Source organism: Littorina saxatilis, linkage group LG1, assembly GCF_037325665.1.
Source record: "Littorina saxatilis isolate snail1 linkage group LG1, US_GU_Lsax_2.0, whole genome shotgun sequence".
NCBI classification, from domain to species: Eukaryota; Metazoa; Mollusca; class Gastropoda; order Littorinimorpha; family Littorinidae; genus Littorina; species Littorina saxatilis.
This window is the reverse complement of record NC_090245.1, coordinates 42,143,988-42,164,333: the sequence shown is the minus strand read 5'-3', so window position 1 is coordinate 42,164,333 and position 20,346 is coordinate 42,143,988. Positions and strand designations below refer to the sequence as shown.

Below are 20,346 nucleotides of genomic sequence, written 5' to 3'. Positions count from 1 at the left end.
GAATCACATAGTATATTCCCTCCCGCCAACCCCGCTTTTGATTTGGAGAATTTATTCTTTAGGTCGAATGATAGGAACCACGTGTTCAGTAGCAGTAGTGACATGGCATGCACGAGGGGAGGTAACTCCCCGGGTGTATGGGCATTACCATGGCTACGTTTACACTTTTGTGGTTGGGGTTGCTTCCCTTAGACGGTTAGCCTGTACAGAACCTAGCATCTCCGATTGTGTCAATGCTACATGTGATTCGGGTAGGTATATTTATTAAATGAAAATTTACAATAAAATTTTCGATTTTCTCAGGTTTGTTTGACCCCCCCCCCCCCCCCCCCCCCCCCCCCCCCGCGGGTTAGTGGGAAGAATTTACCCGATGCTCCCCAGCATGTCGTAAGAGGCGACTAACGGATTCTGTTTCTCTTTTTACCCTTGTTAAGTGTTTCTTGTATAGAATATAGTCAATTTTTGTAAAGATTTTAGTCAAGCAGTATGTAAGAAATGTTAAGTCCTTTGTACTGGAAACTTGCATTCTCCCAGTAAGGTAATACATTGTACTACGTTGCAAGCCCCTGGAGCAATTTTTTTATTAGTGCTTTTGTGAACAAGAAACAATTGACAAGTGGCTCTATCCCATCTCCCCCCTTTCCCTGTCGCGATATAACCTTGAACGGTTGAAAACGACGTTAAACACCAAATAAAGAAAGAAAGACTCCCTCATTTTTAAGACCTGATTTTGTCAGGTTTGTTTGAGGCCTTAGAAGGAGGGTTTCACTGTATTCCTCCACTGATGTTCTCTGTTGCAGTGTTTGTTCGTCGAGGTGAAAAGGGCACGGCACAGCTGGTTCTGCTGGACCACGGCCTGTACGATTCTCTGAAACCGCACGAACGGAAAGCCCTGTGTCAGCTCTACAAGGCTATCATCATGCTTCAGGAGGACAAGATGCAGGAATTCTCCACTGCCCTGGGAGTTGAAGGTGAGATCAGATACTGTGAAACATGGGGTGTTGCAGGTAGCTCTGTCTCCTCCTTGGGGATGAAGCTACCAGGGGAAGGGATTGTGTTGGAGGTGCGGGTAGAGGGGTAGCCCTCCCGGTGCTCCCCCTTGGACCTCCCTAGTCTAGGACCCTGGGTCTTCGCGAGGTGGCCTTTGTGGCGTAATCCCTCCGGACTAGCATAACGTTTCCCTATCCCATGACCGACCGTGCGTGGTCTATGACCACATCCTCTACGAGGTGACCCTATCAACTAGGCAGCGCAAGCCCCTAGGCGAAACACGGCGGATCTAGAGGAGAGAACCTCGATAAAAAACCTGAGCTGCCATGAAGACGGAGCATGTTGGCTGAGGACAGCGGGCAGACCTCCTGTGCCGACACCCATCTACAGGAGAAAACCAGGCATGCACGCATCAAACCCAACATGGCCATACAAACGGACGGACTGTGAAACCTATCTTTTGGGCATACTTTAGATGGGGTTGAAGATGTAGCTCAATGGGTAGTGCGCTGGCTTTATAACTTGTCGCTTTTGGCGTGGGTTCAAATCTCAGGTTTGGCATGAGATTTATTTCTTGGAGTCAACCTTGTGCAGACTCTCTTCGGTGTCGGAACATTCCCATGTGCACACGTGCGCACAATAAAGATCCCAAGCTAATAGCAAAAGTCTCAGGGTTTGCAAACACAAAGACATGCATGCAGCATCTCTTGCCTACCATCTTTTTTTTAATCGTTTGTCCAGTATTTAATTTAATTCTCTATTTTTGTATGAACTCAAATGTTTAGTGTTCTTAGTATTGTCTTGTTAGCCTAAGTTCTATTTAATCAGAGTATGTTTGCGTGTGCTTATACCTAGTGATATTGTAAAGCGCATAGTGCTTTTAGTTATGCACTATAGAAATCTCCTTAATAAATAAATAAATAAATAAATCTTGATTGTATCTTGATACTCCAATGAGACAAACCTAAATGTTTGCCTGGCTTGTTCGAGTCAAAATATATCACACCATATCCTTAGCGTATTACCAACACCTGTTCCAGCATAGGTCAACTGGTCTGAGGGGTCGATAAATAGTCATACTTCAGATAGCCGTGTGGAAGTCTTCTTCTGCGTTCGTGGGCTGAAACTCCCACGCACACTCGTGTTTTTTGCACGAGTGGAATTTTACGTGTATGACCGTTTTTACCCCGCCATTAAGGCAGCCATACGCCGCTTTCGGAGGAAGCATGCTGGATATTTTCGTGTTTCTATAACCCACCGAACTCTGACATGGATTACAGGATCTTTTCCGTGCGCACTTGGTCTTGTGCTTGCGTGTACACACGAAGGGGGATAAGCCACTAGCAGGTCTGCACATAAGTTGACCTGGGAGATCGGAAAAATCTCCACACTTAACCCACCAGGCGGCCGCGACCGGGATTCGAACCCTCGACCTTCCGATTAAGAGGCCGACGTCTTACCACCCCGCCACAGCGCCGGTCCTGCCGTGTGGAAGTGACATCACATACTGACCAAAAATGAGGTTGTTTCGTATTTGTGTGTGTGTGTGCATGTATGTGTCCTTGTGTGTGTTCATCTCACTTGGATGAATTAGTCTTTGACAGCTTGGTTGAACAGTACTGTACTACCGATATTTAGCTGATTTGTTGGGTGTTGAATTCAGAAGTACCTGTGTGCAGAATTGGCAAGTTGATATGGAATATGAGAACTCTTAAATACAGATCTGGGTCTATCTCTTTTGCAGCAAGTGTTTGTTGGTGAACCATGTATTAGTAGAACTCCCCTTTTCAGACCCCTCCCCCCCCCCCCCCCCCCTCCTCCATTTAAGACTTTTCCCTTTTGAAGACCTTGATTTTTCAGATTTTCTGTGCCATGACCTCTGTAAATTTACTTCCATTGTAAGGCTCTCTCCGTTCGCGACCTGTCTTGAAAGTCTTAAAAGGGAGGTTCCACTGTATTTGAAAGTTGCACTGTGCAGATTTTCACGTCTTCGCCATCATGCTGATGCAGAGACCGGTGCGACTCAAACACCGTCGTCTGTTCCGAATGGAGGTTGTAGGTCGCAAGGAATGGAAGAGCTTGTCCCCAGAGAAGCAGCAGGCGTTACGCGAAGAGATCATGCTCCTCCATGACCGTGTTCTGCAAGTCATGCGTGACATGCCGAGCTCCCTCATTTTCATCTTTCGGTAACTGATGCTGTGCGGTTGGAAAAAGCTTGGAAACATTGAAACTGTTACCATGAACTCTTATCTTTTGTGCTGAAGAAAGGAAAATAAGGTAGATGAAAAATATGCATTCTCTGAAAAGCACTGTTTAAAAATTGTATAAACAATGAAATTAGCAGATGCCTGCCTCTTCGAAGTTTAACAGCAGACAATCCAAGAAGGCTTTTTGTTTTGTTTTGTCTTGGATAATAGTTGATCTTCAAAACAGAACAGATGAGATTTCATGGTAATCATGAGCAATGCTTCTATTTCAGGTATGTTTGTGTTTGTGGTGCACTCATTGTTTTTTCCGCTGTAACACTCAGACCGAACACAACAGAGAGTCCAGGCTAGAGGAACACAAGAAAAAAATAAGAAAAAAATACAAAGAGACAAGGGAAAAAATAAATTGAATTTACACGTGAATGTTGTTCAGACTATGCAGTCTTCTGCGAGATTCTGGTGCAGCGGCCGATCCAGCGGCAGACCCTCCATTTGCCGAGTAAGATGACTGATGAAGACCTGGCTCACATGCGAACAATGGCCCAGGAGCACTTTGATAAGATCATGGCTGTTCTGAAAGACATGCCGCGCCCGCTCATTTTGGTTATCAGGTGGGGTCACAAGGTCAGACAGGCTTCGTTTGTTTAGTTGCATCTTGTTGCTGCGTTGGTTCAAATTGTGGGGTTTTTTTTGGTTGCAATTTTTATTTTTTTAATTTTTTTTGTGGTTGTTGCAAAGTTTGTCAGGATTTGTTAATTTTTTGAAGTTCCTGTGATGAAATGTTCTTACATTGTATTTATTATATCATTTTAAAAAGCACAAGCATGTGTACAGTTCTATGAATATATAATCTGCATTATGGGACCCATAATTACTGTTTTAGATTGAAATGAAATGAAACGAATAATTGATGGCTGTTCTGATCAAGCTTGTCCAACTTACCTGGGATCAATACGACAGACAGGTTTTTCTTTAGTGTATAGGAGTTTGTATTTCTACTTGTTTTGTTGTTGTTTCTGTTGTTGATGTATTTCTTGTTGTTTTTGTTGTTGTTGTTGCTGTTGTTCTAAATTCTCTCATAAGGGGCTAGAAGCTCTTTGCACATACAAATGAGGAAAGGAAGTAAAAACTTTATGTTCGCTCTGTTTTATTGGTTTGTTTTCTGTTTTTTACATTTAGTCAAGTTATGACTAAATGTTTTAACATCGAGGGGGGAATCGAGACGAGGGTCGTGGTGTATGTGTGTGTGTCTGTGCGTGTGTGTGTGTGTGTAGAGCGATTCAGACTAAACTACTGGACCGATCTTTATGAAATTTGACATGAGAGTTCCTGGGTATGATATCCCCGGACGTTTTTTTCATTTTTTCGATAAATGTCTTTGATGATGTCATATCCGGCTTTTCGTGAAAGTTGTGGCGGCACTGTCACGCCCTCATTTTTCAACCAAATTGGTTGAAATTTTGGTCAAGTAATCTCCGACGAAGCCCGGACTTCGGTATTGCATTTCAGCTTGGTGGCTTAAAAATTAATTAATGACTTTGGTCATTAAAAATCTGAAAATTGTAAAAAAAATATTTATTTTATAAAACGATCCAAATTTACGTTCATCTTATTCTCCATCATTTTCTGATTCCAAAAACATATAAATATGTTATATTTGGATGAAAAACAAGCTCTGAAAATTAAATATATACAAATTATTATCAAAATTAAATTGTCGAAATCAATTTAAAAACACTTTCATCTTATTCCTTGTCGGTTCCTGATTCCAAAAACATATAGATATGATATGTTTGGATTAAAAACACGCTCAGAAAGTTAAAACGAAGAGAGGTACAGAAAAGCGTGCTATCCTTCTCAGCGCAACGAATACCCCGCTCTTCTTGTCAATTTCACTGCCTTTGCCACGGGCGGTGGAGTGACGATGCTACGAGTATACGGTCTTGCTGCGTTGCGTTGCCTTCAGTTTCATTCTGTGAGTTCGACAGCTACTTGACTAAATGTTGTATTTTCGCCTTACGCGACTTGTCTTTAAATTCCTTGAAATTTAATATAATCATGCAGTGTTGAATTTTGCGTGTGCACTTAAAGATAAAAAAAATGCACAGGGCATTTCCCTTGACTGATGTTGTAAGGTAAGTACTGCAGCAAGTAGTAGAAGAAACAAAAAGCCTGTCTGTCATTTGACCCCATATAATCACCCTGTCACATGTTCAAACATGCCTTACCTTTGTACTGTACACTACATTCTATCTCTGTGCCGACTGGTGTTTTTGTGCAAATAAAATGTCTCGATATGATAACTTTGCTTCTCCGCCTTGTTCTGGCACTGGCGATCTTTCTATTTTGGTGCTGTTAACAATCATTAATGTAGACAATGGTTCATATTTATCTTGTATTTAATGGTAACATTACTGTGTGTACCATGTTTTTTGGACTACATGTATAGACAAACTCCGCAAATAACTATGTCGGGTTTTTATGGATTGGCTTATAATGTTACATGGGAAAGCTTGCCTGAACGTCTTCAAGAGAAACAACTCTTTCACAATCCATACAAACCTGACAAGAGTTATTTTCGGAATTCATCTATTCTGACCAGTGAGTGTTATGGTCAGTTGGTCTTTTTTGTGGCTAAATTTGGTTTACTTTGCTCTAGTTTGCCCTCTGTTTCTGTTTTTAATTGTTACATTTTTTTTTAATTACTTTCAGAGTTAGTTTCTAGAGAAGTGATTAGATCAATCTATATGCTACAACCTACATTGTTTTAACACAAGCTTGATTTTGGATTTTTGTTAACACCATCCTAGCTAGGAATCTTGTTGTATTACTTTGTGAGGTAGCTTTGAGAGAAGTGATTAGATCAACCTTAATTGTTATCAACAAGCTGATTTTGGATTTTTATTTTAAACCAGGAATCTAAACACCATCCGAGCAATCACAAGGGAACATGGCCACACTGTTGACCGCTACGGGATCATGGCTCGCAGGTAAGCAATACAGTGGAACCCCCTTTTTAAGAGTGAATGTTTTTTAACACCAATGTCAAGGCAAATTCCGAACCTTGGGCAATATGATATTCTGTACAGTGGAACCCCCATTTTAAGACCCTTCAATTCAAGACTTGCTCCCTTTTAAGACATAGTTTTTTCCGCTTTTTTCTGTTCATAACCTCTGTAAATTTAACCCCATTTTAAGACTCACTGCTTTTTAGGACCTAATATTTTAAGATTTTGGGGGTCTTAAAAGGGGGGTTCCACTGTATTTTATTCTATATTCTGTTTTCTTGTGACCAGCGCTATCACAGGAGTGTACCGTGACGTGACAACCAAGGGGATCCTGGCAAGAACACGTGGCTTTCTGGATCGCTGCATGTTTGACTACCATGTGTGGAGGGAGAACTTCATTTTCAGCGTGGTCAGCATGGCGGTTCGAACCTACCTCCGCATTCTCCACTGGATGGGCAGGGCACCTGACCTTGCACAGTTTGACCACGTCCTCAAAACAGCAGAGAAAAAGTGAGTACAGTGGAACCCCCCTTTTAAGACTTTGTTTTTTCAGATTTTCTGTTCATAACTGTAAATTTACCCCCATTTTAAGACTCCCTCCTTTTTAAGACCTTATTTTTTTAGATTTTTGAAGGTCTTAAAAGACCGGCACGGTTGGCCTAGTGGTAAGGTGTCCACCCCGTGATCGGGAGGTCGTGGGTTCGAACCCCGGCCGGGTCATACCTAAGACTTTAAAATTGGCAATCTAGTGGCTGCTCCGCCTGGCGTCTGGCATTATGGGGTTAGTGCTAGGACTGGTTGGTCCGGTGTCAGAATATGTGACTGGGTGAGACATGAAGCCTGTGCTGCGACTTCTGTCTTGTGTGTGGCGCACGTTATATGTCAAAGCAGCACCGCCCTGATATGGCCCTTCGTGGTCGGCTGGGCGTTAAGCAAACAAACAAACAAAGGTCTTAAAAGGGGGGTACCACTGTAAAATGGAATCCCCTTTAAAGGCACCCCCCCCCCCTCCCTATTTAAAACGCCCCCCCTTTTAAGACCTTTGCTTTTATAGATTTATTTTTATCACACCCCAGCTGAAAAAGTACCACACGATGTACTATAGTATACTATAGTAAACTATAGTAAATGTACCCTGTACTATAGTAAACTATAGTAAATGTACCATGTACTCTAGTACATATTGTAGTACATGGTACTTTGTACTATAGTACTGTGTAGTAAATGTACCCTGTACTATAGTACTTTGTGGTACAGTAGAGTACTTTGTACTTTGTACTATGGTACTTTTTAGTGAATGTACCATGTACTACAGTAGTACTATAGTACCTAGTACTTTGTACTATGGTACTTTTTATTGAATGTACCATGTACTACAGTAGTACTATAGTACCTAGTACTTTGTACTATGGTACTTTTTTGTGAATGTACCCTGTACTACAGTAGTACTATAGTATGAAGTACTTTGTACTATGGTACACTGTGGTACTTTGTACTATGGTACTTTGTACTATAGTACTACAGTACATAGTACTGCGGTACAGTATAGTAGTAATAGTATACATGCATTTTGTGCTTTTATTTTTATTGTTTTATTAATATAACTTATCAGCTAAGCATAACAATTTTGTTGTTGAAATTAAGTTGATTAAAAAACATTGTTTTTAAAATTGTGTTTTATATCACCAGTTGTGCATGTAAACGTGTTGTGTGTGTTTTTACAACTGAGGTAGTCGTACATATAAGATTCATTATGTTTTGTGCGTGCGTGTGTGTGAATTAAGCCGTTTGTTGGAGATGACATGAGATATTTTCAAACTTGTTAACTGTGCATTTGCAAAATACACGTAGGAATACTTTGTGCTCACACACACACACACACCACACACACACACACACACACACACACACACAGTCACACACACACGCTCGCACGTGCACACACACAAACACGTGGGTACGCACATATTCACTTAGGAGAAAGGACTTTTGTAACGTCAGATTTACATAAGTATAGTTAGTTTTTTGTAAACAGTTAGCATCAAATGTGAAATTAATATTTCATTAACGTTACCTTGGAACGCTTCTCACAAAAAAAGTTTTCAAAAGAGAATTTAACAATTGCTTTAAAAGTTAAAGGATAAGGATAAGATAAGGATAAGATTTTATATAGTCCTGTGAGGTTGCCCTCATGGAAATTCGGGCTGCTTTCTCCATGGGGAAAGCGAGCTGCCATACAGTATACGGCGCTACCCACACATTTGTTTTCCTGCATGCGTGTATTCATGTTTCCGAGCCCTGAGACTTTCGCTGTGAACTTGGGTTCTTTATCGTGTGCATGCGGCAACCGAGGAGAGTCTGCACGATGTTGACTCTGGGAAATAAATCCCTCGCCGAAATCCCGCAGTGGGGGACTGCGGTTATGAAATTAAAAGCCCCTCCTGTTTTTGGAACCGCAGGAGCTTTCTAGTTTGCTGTTAGGTAGATTTTTGGTTCCTCTTTCCTGTCATGCTCTCTTTTTCTTCATGAATTCTTTTCTTTTTTCTGCCTTCTTGCTCATTCACCTGTATTTTTTCCAAAAATCTCTTCTCTTGCCGCTTGTCTCGCGATTCATGTATAGTTTAATCTGTTAGTGTTCTGATGTAAGTCCAGCAGTAGATAGGTTAAGCCTATTTTAACATACTGGAAACTGGTAATCTTCCAGTAGGTATTAATTTAGTTTTACTAAAGCCTGCTGGGACACAAGTAATGGGTTAGTGCATTTGTAAACAGGAATCGCTTGACAAGTGGCCCCCTTCATCCCCCCCTTCCTCGTCCTGATATGGCTCTGCGTAGTCGGCTGGACGTTAAGCAACAAATAAACAAACAAACAAACCCTCGCCGAAAGTGGGGATCGAACCCACGCCGATTGCGACAACTGGTTTTGAAGACAGCGCCGCTACCGACTGAGCTATTTCCCGCCCGCCCGAAACGCTTAGTAAAATGGTCTGCAGTGAAATTTTGAAACAATACCTTTTTTATGTTAAATTTAACATTTGCCAAAATAATTCTTCATGTAGGATCAAGTGCAAAGTTCTTGGTTTGACCTGAAGTTGACTGAATTTTGCTGTGTGTACAATATTGTTTCGTTTTAAATAATTTGAGAGAGAGAGAGAGAGAGACAGAGAGAGAGAGAGAGACAGAGACAGAGAGAGAGAGAGAGACAGAGAGAGACAGAGACAGAGAGAGGGTTGTGGCATACAAGCATTACAAACAAGTGTTTTTTTCACCCATGCAGAGAGGCACCCCTATTCTAATCACATATACACGGACATTCACACACACACACACACACACACACACACACACACACACACACACACACACACACACACACACACACACACACACACACACACACACACACACACACACACACACACACACACACACACACACACAATATGAGATTTAAAAAAAAAAGTTATGGAATATGTACACATCGAATGCTTAACAGAGAGAGAGAGAGAGAGAGAGAGAGAGAGAGAGAGAGAGAGAGAGAGAGAGAGAGAGAGAGAGAGAGAGAGAGAGAGAGAGAGAGAGAGAGAGAGAGCTCATAATTAAATTTATTACGTCAGGATAAAGGTTTTAGGCTTAGCCTAATCTTCCAACCTGTCCTTGCAGGCCTGGACTACCGGGGGGGGGGGGGAGGTTATGGGGGTTGCGCAACCCCACCCCCGTCCTAGCCTAAACATGTACCTCACTTATTTAAAACATTTTTTATTATTGTTTATTTTATGCCGTTTCATGCAAGGAGCGACCATTTTTCTATCTCAGAATATGACCTACCCATCAGCTTCAGGGGGCTTTGCCCCCTGACCCCCACAAGGGGCTCTGCCCCTTGACCACGCCAGGGGGAACATCTCCCTAGACCACCACTGGCACCCCCCCCCCCTCTCCTCTTAGCCTAGTCCGGCCCTGCCTTGGAACATATACAGAGAATAATTGTAAACGTAAGCAAAAGACTGCACACACACACACACGCGCACGCACGCACGCACGCATGCACACACACAAACCGCTGACATTCGCTTACACACACACACACACACACACATACACACACCCATATACCCCCACATCCCCTCCACACACACATATCCCCCATACACACACACACATACTGCGTAAACTCACACACACACACACACACACACACACACACACACACACACACACACACACACACACTTATGTGCGTTGCATATCTATGCACATGCTAAAATGAACAGAGCAGTACTCGTAAAAGGAACAGTAACTCATAAAAGTAAATAACTAGTAAAAACATTTAAAAGTACTGAACTTGTCAAATCCAGGTGCACGGAGCCCCTGGGGATTTTACGTCATACCTCAGGCAGCTATATATCCGTTAGAAGAACTACCAAGTTTCATTGACTTGCACCCAAAGAGTCAAGAACTGCGATTTTTTTACGAATTAATTTCGTACTCGGACCCGGCTGGTCTTGACCTATTTTTGGATCTAAATTTAGATCAGGTAGATCACCACATCATGCACAAAAGGACACGTCACTAGCAAACTATGTCAGACATCATCATGAGTTTGTGTAAAACAAAATGGAGGCCGGAATCACTCAGTTGAATCGAACTCTGACCAAACACCACGTAATAACTAGGTTAATTTATGCACTCGCGTGAACAAGAAACTGTCGAGCTTCACAGATGTGGTCGTTGGGTAGTTTTGGGTTTGTTTTACTACCATAGGAGGATTTTTGAACTGTAAATGCACTCAGCTGCAACAAAAACGCAAAACGAAGGTTGAGTATATATACATAAAATATTGGACTAGCAAAGTCATCAAACACAAGACCAAACAAAAACAAAAACAAACTGAGCCGGCTACTTTCGATACGAATAAAGGGTTCGCACGAGAGTTATGTCCCTTAAAAATCGAAGAGGAGACCACTCCGAAGTAAATCAAGGGAGAGCACTAGTAACTGATTTTCAACGAGCGAACTCACAAGAAAGAGCACGGGAGATTGCCAAAAGCGGTCTACAACATCACGAAAGGAACCCACCAAGAGAGTTTAACCATAATTCAGAGAGCAGAAGACGGATCTGGACTGAGAAGTAAGCCTTCAAGAGTTTTCCATGTTATCGTATCCAGATTCGCTCAGGAGTTATCGAGTGATTTGCAACTGTGACTGCCAAGTCATCGACTATCGAGTGAGGAGTACAGCTGCCACAACTCTTTTTCACTATCACTGTCACTAGTATCCGACTATTTTTGAGATTTGCAAAGTTTATACCATTGTGAGAATCTGAATCTGATACAATTACAGTGACCATTGGGCCGTCTGGTTGTTGTTTTTCTCTTTGAGTTTGAGTTTGAGTTTGATGTTTTTACTTTGAGTTTTAGATCTACTTGTTTGTTGATTCTATCTGGATCTGGCTGCCCCACATGGTGGTGTTCGTGGGGAGTACGTGACAGAAGCGGACTATTTCGTTAACTGTTTACAACTTATAAATTCCCATTTTGAAAACATGTATCTAGGCCTGCCTACATGACTTTTTCAGATTAAAAATCTGTCGGCAATGTGGAAAAGAGGTTGAACTGGTAACAGGAACAGTGAGCTGGTTGATCAACTTGATGGCATGGCTGTACCAAGTCATTCAATTGGAACGGAACCGACAAAAACACCAATGTTTCCATTCTTCTTTGTGCTGAAAGTTTACACTGACAGGGACAACAAGTAAGTGACATTTTAAACTCTTGTCTTAAATTACCTGTACCAGTGCCACTTGTATAACACACACACACACACACACACACACACATACACACGCACACACACACACACACACTGACACACACACATATTCAAACATCAAGTTTTTCTGTTCACTTTCAGTGATGGACGGCCTATCTGGTGGCCTGTCATTATTCCAGTGTCTTGGGGGCACAAGAGGCAAAACTGTTTGATGTTACTTTTTGTGTTTTTATTTCTGCATGCTTTATTTGGATTACTAGAAAACCTCTTTTTATTCCTTTGTGCAAATCTATTTGACCTTTATTCTTTTACTTTTAGTGAAAAACAAAACTGCCTGAGTTGGTGGGGGAGCTTCTGGACTCCATGTCAAAAAACAGTCGGCAGGGTGATGACAGATGGCTGTACCAATGAGTCATTCAGATAGAAAAGGAAGCAGACACCAAGGATTCCATTCTCTGTGCTGAAATTGTGAAAAGTTGTACTCTTTAACCAGTAAGTTAATTATTAACAACAAATTATAAAATTTAAAAACCCTGTTTTTTCTGACATTTCAAATTTAATGTAATTTGCAATACGGTACTAGCATAGCTGAATTTGGTATTTATGATCCACTGTTGTGTAATGTTTGCAACACACACACATACATTCAAATATGTCTGAATCAGTGATGGACATTTCTTGTTTGATTCACTGTCTTGGATCAAATTTTCAAACAAATTTTGCTTTTCTTGGGTGTGTGTTTGTTTTTGTTTAGCCCTTAATTGTGATGCACAGACACACACACACACACACACACACACACACACACACACTTAAAGACACACTCCCTTTTAGGACCTTGCTTTTTTCATATTTTCTGTGAATAACCTTTGTGAATCATCAATCAACGGCCTTTTTAAGACACCCAGGGGTCCTTTTTAAGGCCTATTTTTCTCAGATATTTTGAGGTCTAACAAGGGGAGTTCCACTGTATGAGCAAGCCTTAGTTCTATGTTTAAGTATAACAATGGGTGAAGTGCATCTGACTTTATATTTGTCATATCATTTTAAAAGCCCTTAACAAGTTTTGTTGATCATCATTATAAAAATACAGTCATGAAATTTCTGGCTGGATACTCAGTCCTCTCTTGTGTTACAGATGCTGTGAAGCGACAGGAGGTGCTCCTTCGGCAGATAAGGACAACAACAAAGAGTTTTGTATCACTTTATGGAACTTGTTATATATCTTTCAGGGTCCTAAATGGAGGGTTTCACTGGAGCAGTGACTGTTGGACAACAAGTGCAGGGTGTGTTTGGACCTCCTGGATCAACATGTGTGCAGAACTGCTGAGGGCTTGAACTTCATGGGTGTGTGTAGGAAATTTCATATTAGATTTTGATATTAACATATTCCTGTGGTGCTATATAATTTAAATTATATGAGTAAATGAATATGTCTGTATGAATGTACGTATTTGCTGTGTCATTGTGGCATAGATATATAGACCTATAGCAATAACAAGACATACATGCTGTGAATATATGCTTTTATGCTCTTCTTGTACAAATCTGAATTAACTGAAATTTTTCTTAATGGCCAAGCACAGCCAGCTCTTTTCGACCTTTACATAGGGCCACAGTCAGAGATTGTAGAGTACACACAGACCATTCATACTTCTTTGCGCCAAGGTAGGACTGCAGGTTATGTTTTTATTACGGCTTTGTCAACATACTGTCATTTCTGTCCGGCTGACAGTGCTGCAAACATTCATTGAATTGAAAAATGTGTTCGTTATTGTTTGTGAACATCTTTTTTTGAAAGACCTGGAAAAAAGCCCCAGAACAGATTATATAATACATGATAATATGTAATTGAATTTAAATTTTCTTTTCAAATCGGTGTCTTTTTACAAACTAGCCTTTGTTATTTTTATGAGTTTAAGTCAGATATCAACACATTCTGAATGCATAGTTCAGTCTTGAGTGGGAGAATGTTTGAGGCATAAATTGCTTTTGACAACAACAAAAGTTCCCGGTTAAATAGAGAAGCTCCCCCAAAATCATTTTATTACACATGCCTAAAGCCAGCATAGTGCAAGCAGATTTATTTGTGTATGTGCTTGTATGTATAAAGACAGATAATTTGTACAAGTGTTGGCTCTTCATTTTTAATTATTTTTTCAGGATCCTTGGGGGGTTCCACTGTATCTGTGACTTTTGGACAACATATCAAGTTCTGGTGGTTTTTTGACCTAATGGATCAACATATGTGCAGACCTGCTGAGTGCTTGAGGTAAATTGGTGCATTTAGATATATTGTTTTGCCTACCTGAGAGATACCACCCATGTGTCATGATGTGATAAATGAACCATCTCTTCACAGGCGTGTCTATCATGTAAATGAGGTTGGTTCAAACAACATGTCTGACAGGGATTTCATTTTCCACTGCTTATGCAAAATCTCCGAGACAAACTTCATTCTCAAAACATTCGCGGGAAAATGGCAAGCCCAAAAGTGTTCCGAGAATGACTTTGCATCTGTGACTTTGTAATCATGAGCAGTGGAATATATAAGGTCCCTGCCAGACTAGCTTGCCATGACCTCAATGATATTCCCACATGTGGGTGTATGGTTTAGTTACCACATGGGTTATCTCTCCGGTACGTAGGAATTGAAAACAGAATACTTCATGGCTTGCTGTGTGGCACCAGATTTACACTTATTGCTTTTCAAATATTGAAATATTCACGACGGGCGCAGTGGCGTGGTGGTAAGACGTGGGCCTCATAATCGGGAGGTCGTGAGTTCGAATCCCGGTCGCTGCCGCCTGGTGGGTTAAGAGTGGAGATTTTTCCGATCTCCCAGGTCAACTTATGTGCAGGCCTGCTAGTGACTTAACCCCCTTCATGTGTACACGCAAGCACAAGACCAAGTGCGCACGGAAAAGATCCTGTAAACCATGTGGGAGTTCGGTGGGTTATAGAAACACAAAAATACCCAGCATGCCTCCCCCGAAATTGGCGTATGCTGCCTGAATGGCGGCCATACACGTAAAAATCCACATGACTGAACGTGGGAGTCTTAAGCCCATGAACGAAGAAACAGAAGAAGAAAAAATATTCACTTTTACTTGTGTAAACCCAGTAACACACAGTAGGCTATGTAGTGTTCTCTATTTGTATCATTGAAACGCTTCTGTCCCGTCAATCACACTTTAAATTGCCGTATATTTTGGATGACATATGCCACCCCTTTGGTATTCCACTGATAATAGTTTAATGTTTTAGCTAAATAGTTTCAGCTAATCGCTATGGAGTATGCAAACACTGGAATTATATGCGATGAAACACTCAAGCTGCTTTCTCTTGCTTATAGCTGAGAGCAGCACTGTAGCTCAGTGACTGTCGGGTGGAGGATCCAATTCTGCCTGTTTCCAACATAATGGATCAACATGAGTGCAGACCTGCTGAGCGCCTTATCTTCTTGGGTGTGTATAGATGTATATACATTAAAGGCACAGTAAGCCTCCCGTAAACCATCACAGAGCTCCCCGAGCGTCTACATACAGTACAAGCATACTTCCATTTAAACGCTCACCGAACGGGAACATCCTGGCTGCTTTCTGTCGAGCGTGAAAAATTTTCAAAGAATTTATTTTCGTGGACTTGGTCCTCTACAACAATGGCGCCTCGTTTTGGTGCTGGACGGCTGTTATGAATATTCAATACCGGAAATCACGCCCGGACAGTAAGCCTCCCGTAAACCATCACAGATACTGTCAGGCTTTTACACACAGTACAAACACCCTTCCATTTGAACGCTCACCAAACGGGAATATCCTAGGTGCCCTACGTAAAGAGCGAGCAATTTTTGAGTCACTTGAGAAAAAGTGACTCTATGTAATCGGTCAGTGTTAGTCTGTCCGGCCGGCCGTCCGGCCGGCCGTCCGGCCGGCCGTCCGGCCGGCCGTCCGTAGACACCACCTTAACGTTGGACTTTTCTCGGAAACTATCAAAGCGATCGGGCTCATATTTTGTTTAGTCGTGACCTCCAATGACCTCTACACTTTAACGATGGTTTCGTTGACCTTTGACCTTTTTCAAGGTCACAGGTCAGCGTCAAAGGAAAAATTAGACATTTTATATCTTTGACAAAGTTCATCGGATGTGATTGAAACTTTGTAGGATTATTCTTTACATCAAAGTATTTACATCTGTAGCCTTTTACGAACGTTATCAGAAAAACAAGGGAGATAACTAGCCTTTTCTGTTCGGCAACACACAACTTAACGTTGGGCTTTTCTCGGAAACTATAAAAGTGACCGGGCTCAAATTTTATGTGAACGTGACTCATTGTGTTGTGAATAGCAATTTCTTCCTGTCCATCTGATGCCTCATATAATATTCAGAACTGCGAAAGTGACTCGATCGAGCGTTTGCTCTTCTTGTTAAAGAATTAATTTTGCCGATTGAACTCAGGTCAAAAATGAGTTACTTCCCTTCGGGTCTCATTCTATCGATGTAAACTTGCCATAGCCGTGGATGGATGATTATCAGAATGTTTTTGGACCGTGGTGCGTTTTTGCGCTAGACCTAACTTTTAAAATCTAAATAATAAATTGACAGCTTGTCACACAAACATTCTTTAATCATAAAAGAATTCTTTTTTCATCAAGACAAGATCAGTACAATTCGAAGTTGTGAAAGTTTGAAAAAAGAAAAGCCCGGAAGCAGGGTCACGCAAGGGTCGTAGCAGACGGCGGTTTATGCATATATCACCGTTCCTCTCAACAGTCAAAAACCATCGCTAGAGTTTTTGTGAACCACAGCCGTTTGTTTCGTGCATAAAAACGTGCTATTGTAGATAAGCTCACATGGAGTCGCATTCAAATGACTAACTGACGACTACATTGTGAAACAAGAGGCGAAGCCTTCAAGGCTCACGTAAGAAATCGACAAACAGTAACACAAACTCAATCCCTCCGTCACACACACACAGTAAGCATAGGTGACACTGTGCAAGAAAGCGAGACACTAGATCTAGATCTGTCTGTCTGCATGTAGCCTACTTACAGACACGACTGCCAACTAGTCTCGGCCCGCTCAAAATAACAATGACCGAGACATTCCTTCGCGTGACGTCTAACCCTCTTACGCCATAATGTGACGTCTTCAAATGACGAAATGTTAAAGTTTCTACCACAGACATACACACGCACGCATGCACATACGCACGCACGCACGCACAAAGTTACGATCGCATAGGCTACACTTCGTGAGCCAAAAAGGGAAACTTGATCACACGGGTTCACGATTGCTCAGGGGTAAGATAAACCACGCACAAATAAATTATTTGAAAATTGTTCGCTCTTTATGGAGGGCACCTAGGATGTTCTCAATCGGTGAGTGTTTAAATGAAAGGGTGTTTGTACTGTAGTCTGTGTGTAAAAGCCTGACCGTATCTGTGATGGTTTACGGGAGGCTTACTGTGCCTTCAATTGTATTCATAAATTCACACACACACACACACACACACACACACACACACACACACACACACACACACACACATACTGACAAAGACATTCATGCCTGCACACACGCAAGCACAAACATACACGCACCAGCACGTTTCAAACCCCCACCACCACCACCGTCTCAGTCGGAGCCTTTAGTCATCATAATACACACATAGACGGACACAACTTTTAAAAGTTAGATATATATGCACTAAAAGCCACGGCACTTTAAGGTAGGTTTCATTATCATTCTCTTAAAGTTTGGCCCTCTTTGCTTCAGTCTGCATGCTTTCTCATAGTCATACTGCTGTGTCATTGCAGGTTTCATTCCATGCTCTGGTGTGGGTGTCATAAGCAAGAGAGCCTCCTGTTCACTTCCAGCAGATGACTGCATGGTGAAGGACCTTGATGCCACTTACAGACGTCAAAGCAGCTAGCTAGATGCCATTGGAGAACAACCAAAACTATTCAGCGGGTGCCATCGGCGAACATAAATACAAGTTACAGAACAGGAAAGCAGATATCACTGGCAAAGGGAACCGGACAGCAGCTACAATAAACTTAATCAGATGCCTGTAGCAAATAATCTGGACACCAATCACAAATCAAACAGATGTGGAGGACAGAGAACATTTCGTGTGATTATTGCCACATATATAACCCTGTTTTGAAAAAAAGGGACATAACGCCACACTATATACTTTCTGGTTGCATGCTGAAAACTCTCCATTGGACATTTAGTGAGTTTTGACTCACCAGGTCAGGAGAATGTCACTGATGTGGAGCATAATTAGGCTGACTTACAATGGGTAGACAGAATTGAACATTGTTGTTTTCTTGGATGGTTTTCGGGATAGACTTTACAAAGTTAACATACTGCTATGGTTTAATCAATTTCAAACATGACCATATTTGGCATTTTTTCAAAACCACATTTTTGACAAATATCAAGGATGTGTTGCGAAAGCATGTGTTTTTATTTTTCTGAAATGTTTTGAAAGCTAGATTTTTGATACTTTACAGGCTATTGAAGTTGGATGACCGGTAGATGTGACCCATGTAAAATTGACCCTCATAAACTTTTAAGTTCACAGAAAATAATAATAATAACAGAGAAATGGTATTATTTTGAATGTGTTTGAAGCAAGATCGTTGTAACTCAATAACCCCCCGCGGGTTAGGGGGAAGAATCTACCCGATGCTCCCCGGCATGTCGTAAGAGGCGACTAACGGATTTTGTTTCTCCTTTTACCCTTGTTAAGTGTTTCTTGTATAGAATATAATCAATTTTTGTAAAGATTTTAGTCAAGCAGTATGTAAGAAATGTTAAGTCCTTTGTACTGGAAACTTGCATTCTCCCAGTAAGGTCATATATTGTACTACGTTGCAAGCCCCTGAAGCAAATTTTTGATTAGTGCTTTTGTGAACAAGGAACAATTGACAGGTGGCTCTATCCCATCTCCCCCCTTTCCCCATCGCGATATAACCTTGAATGGTTGAAAACGACGTTAAACAACAAATAAAGAAAGAAAGTAACTCAATAACTTTATCTGTGTAAGGTCACACACATACAGGGTTAGATGACATCAAGTCAGCTTGATAGTTTGCATTATTCAAGTTCAGATTGGGGTAGAGTTCCGGTCAATAATAGGGACAATCATTGTCTCCTTTGATTGTTCACAGAGTTTTCATGTACTGATGTAGGCATGGTCACTTTCAAAGCTAATCATAGAAATTTAACTTGGGAGATAATTTTGAGAAAATATGTGTTGTGCTAAAGATTAATTCCCACAAAGAAGAGTGCTATAATAAATCTGTTTTGTGCATTTTATTGTTAGTTGTTCTGGTTAACAGGGTTATAAAAAATTGCATTAAAACTGTTTCTGCATTGGGACATTTACCAAAAATCAACTGCTTGGTTACTCACTGTGCAAGATGAACACCTTATTTAAAATTATTTTTTAATTGGGTCTTTTACATGTTAGTGGATATTTTAAAATGTTCTTACATAAGTTTGACTATTAATGCTCTGCCGAAAAATGAAAATAAAATTTAAAACATATGATGAACCTTTACTTTCCTACCAAATGTGACAGATTGACTGCAGCGAGTGGCCTGATCGTGCACACACACATTCAATTCACACAACACAATTGATTCAGCAAAAATTGGGGCCACATTTACATCCAGTGTAATTTTTAAGGCTATGGTACTTTTTTTTAAGAAAGTACTGCAGTATACTATAGTAAACTACAGTAAAAGTACTATAGTACAAAATCTACAGCAACAAAAGTACCACACTGTACTATAGTAAACTATAGTAAAAGTACTATAGTACAAATGTACCGCGGCCAATGTACTACGCTGTACTACACTTTACTCTAGTAAACTATAGTACATGTACTCTAGTAAACTATAGTTTACTATAGTATACTATAGTATACTATAGTACATTTTTGCAAAAAAGTGACCAAAATACTATAGTACATTTAAACTGTACTATAGTTTACTATAGTATACTATAGTACATGTACCACAATGTACTATAGTACACACTAATGTATTATACTATAGTACTTTTTGTACTATAGTTTACTATAGTACTAGTACTATAGTAAACTATGGTACACCATAGTACAATTCAATGTACTATAGTACTTGTACTATAGTAAACTATAGTATACCATAGTACAATTCAATGTACCATAGTACTTTTACTATAGTAAACTATAGTAAACTATAGTACAAGTACTATGGTATACTATAGTACATAGTGTAGTACTTTTTTACTTGGGAACCTATGACTGTCCCTTTTAAGAACCGATTTTTTGTTTATATTAAAAGGGATGTTTCACTGTAAAGGATTGCCTGTGCA

The 20,346-nt window shown here is 40.7% G+C and overlaps 1 protein-coding gene and 1 long non-coding RNA gene across 7 annotated transcripts in view; both read left to right on the top strand.

Annotated features, from left to right (window-relative positions):
* The window catches only part of LOC138970026 (uncharacterized aarF domain-containing protein kinase 5-like), a 52,879-nt gene that overhangs the window by 30,892 nt on the left and 1,641 nt on the right, over positions 1–20,346 (top strand). Inside the window, exons 9-12 of one of the 3 annotated variants that reach the window (XM_070342595.1) lie at positions 801–971; positions 3,631–3,808; positions 6,113–6,187; positions 6,494–6,715. In XM_070342595.1, the coding sequence (XP_070198696.1) occupies positions 801–971; positions 3,631–3,808; positions 6,113–6,187; positions 6,494–6,715 (646 nt within the window). Of the gene's footprint in view, positions 1–800; positions 972–2,968; positions 3,177–3,630; positions 3,822–6,112; positions 6,188–6,493; positions 6,716–20,346 lie in introns of those variants that run through there. The other 2 variants (XM_070342594.1, XM_070342596.1) reach the window with 2 other exon arrangements.
* LOC138970062 (uncharacterized) lies at positions 10,598–19,534 on the top strand. Of its 4 annotated transcripts, none has more exons than XR_011456854.1 (7): positions 10,598–11,332; positions 11,780–11,955; positions 12,292–12,465; positions 13,206–13,320; positions 14,137–14,245; positions 15,329–15,440; positions 17,793–19,534. It is a non-coding gene; the product is annotated as an uncharacterized lncRNA (long non-coding RNA). The 4 variants fall into 4 exon arrangements; XR_011456860.1 differs by having other exon boundaries at positions 10,598–11,428; XR_011456859.1 differs by having other exon boundaries at positions 10,598–11,435.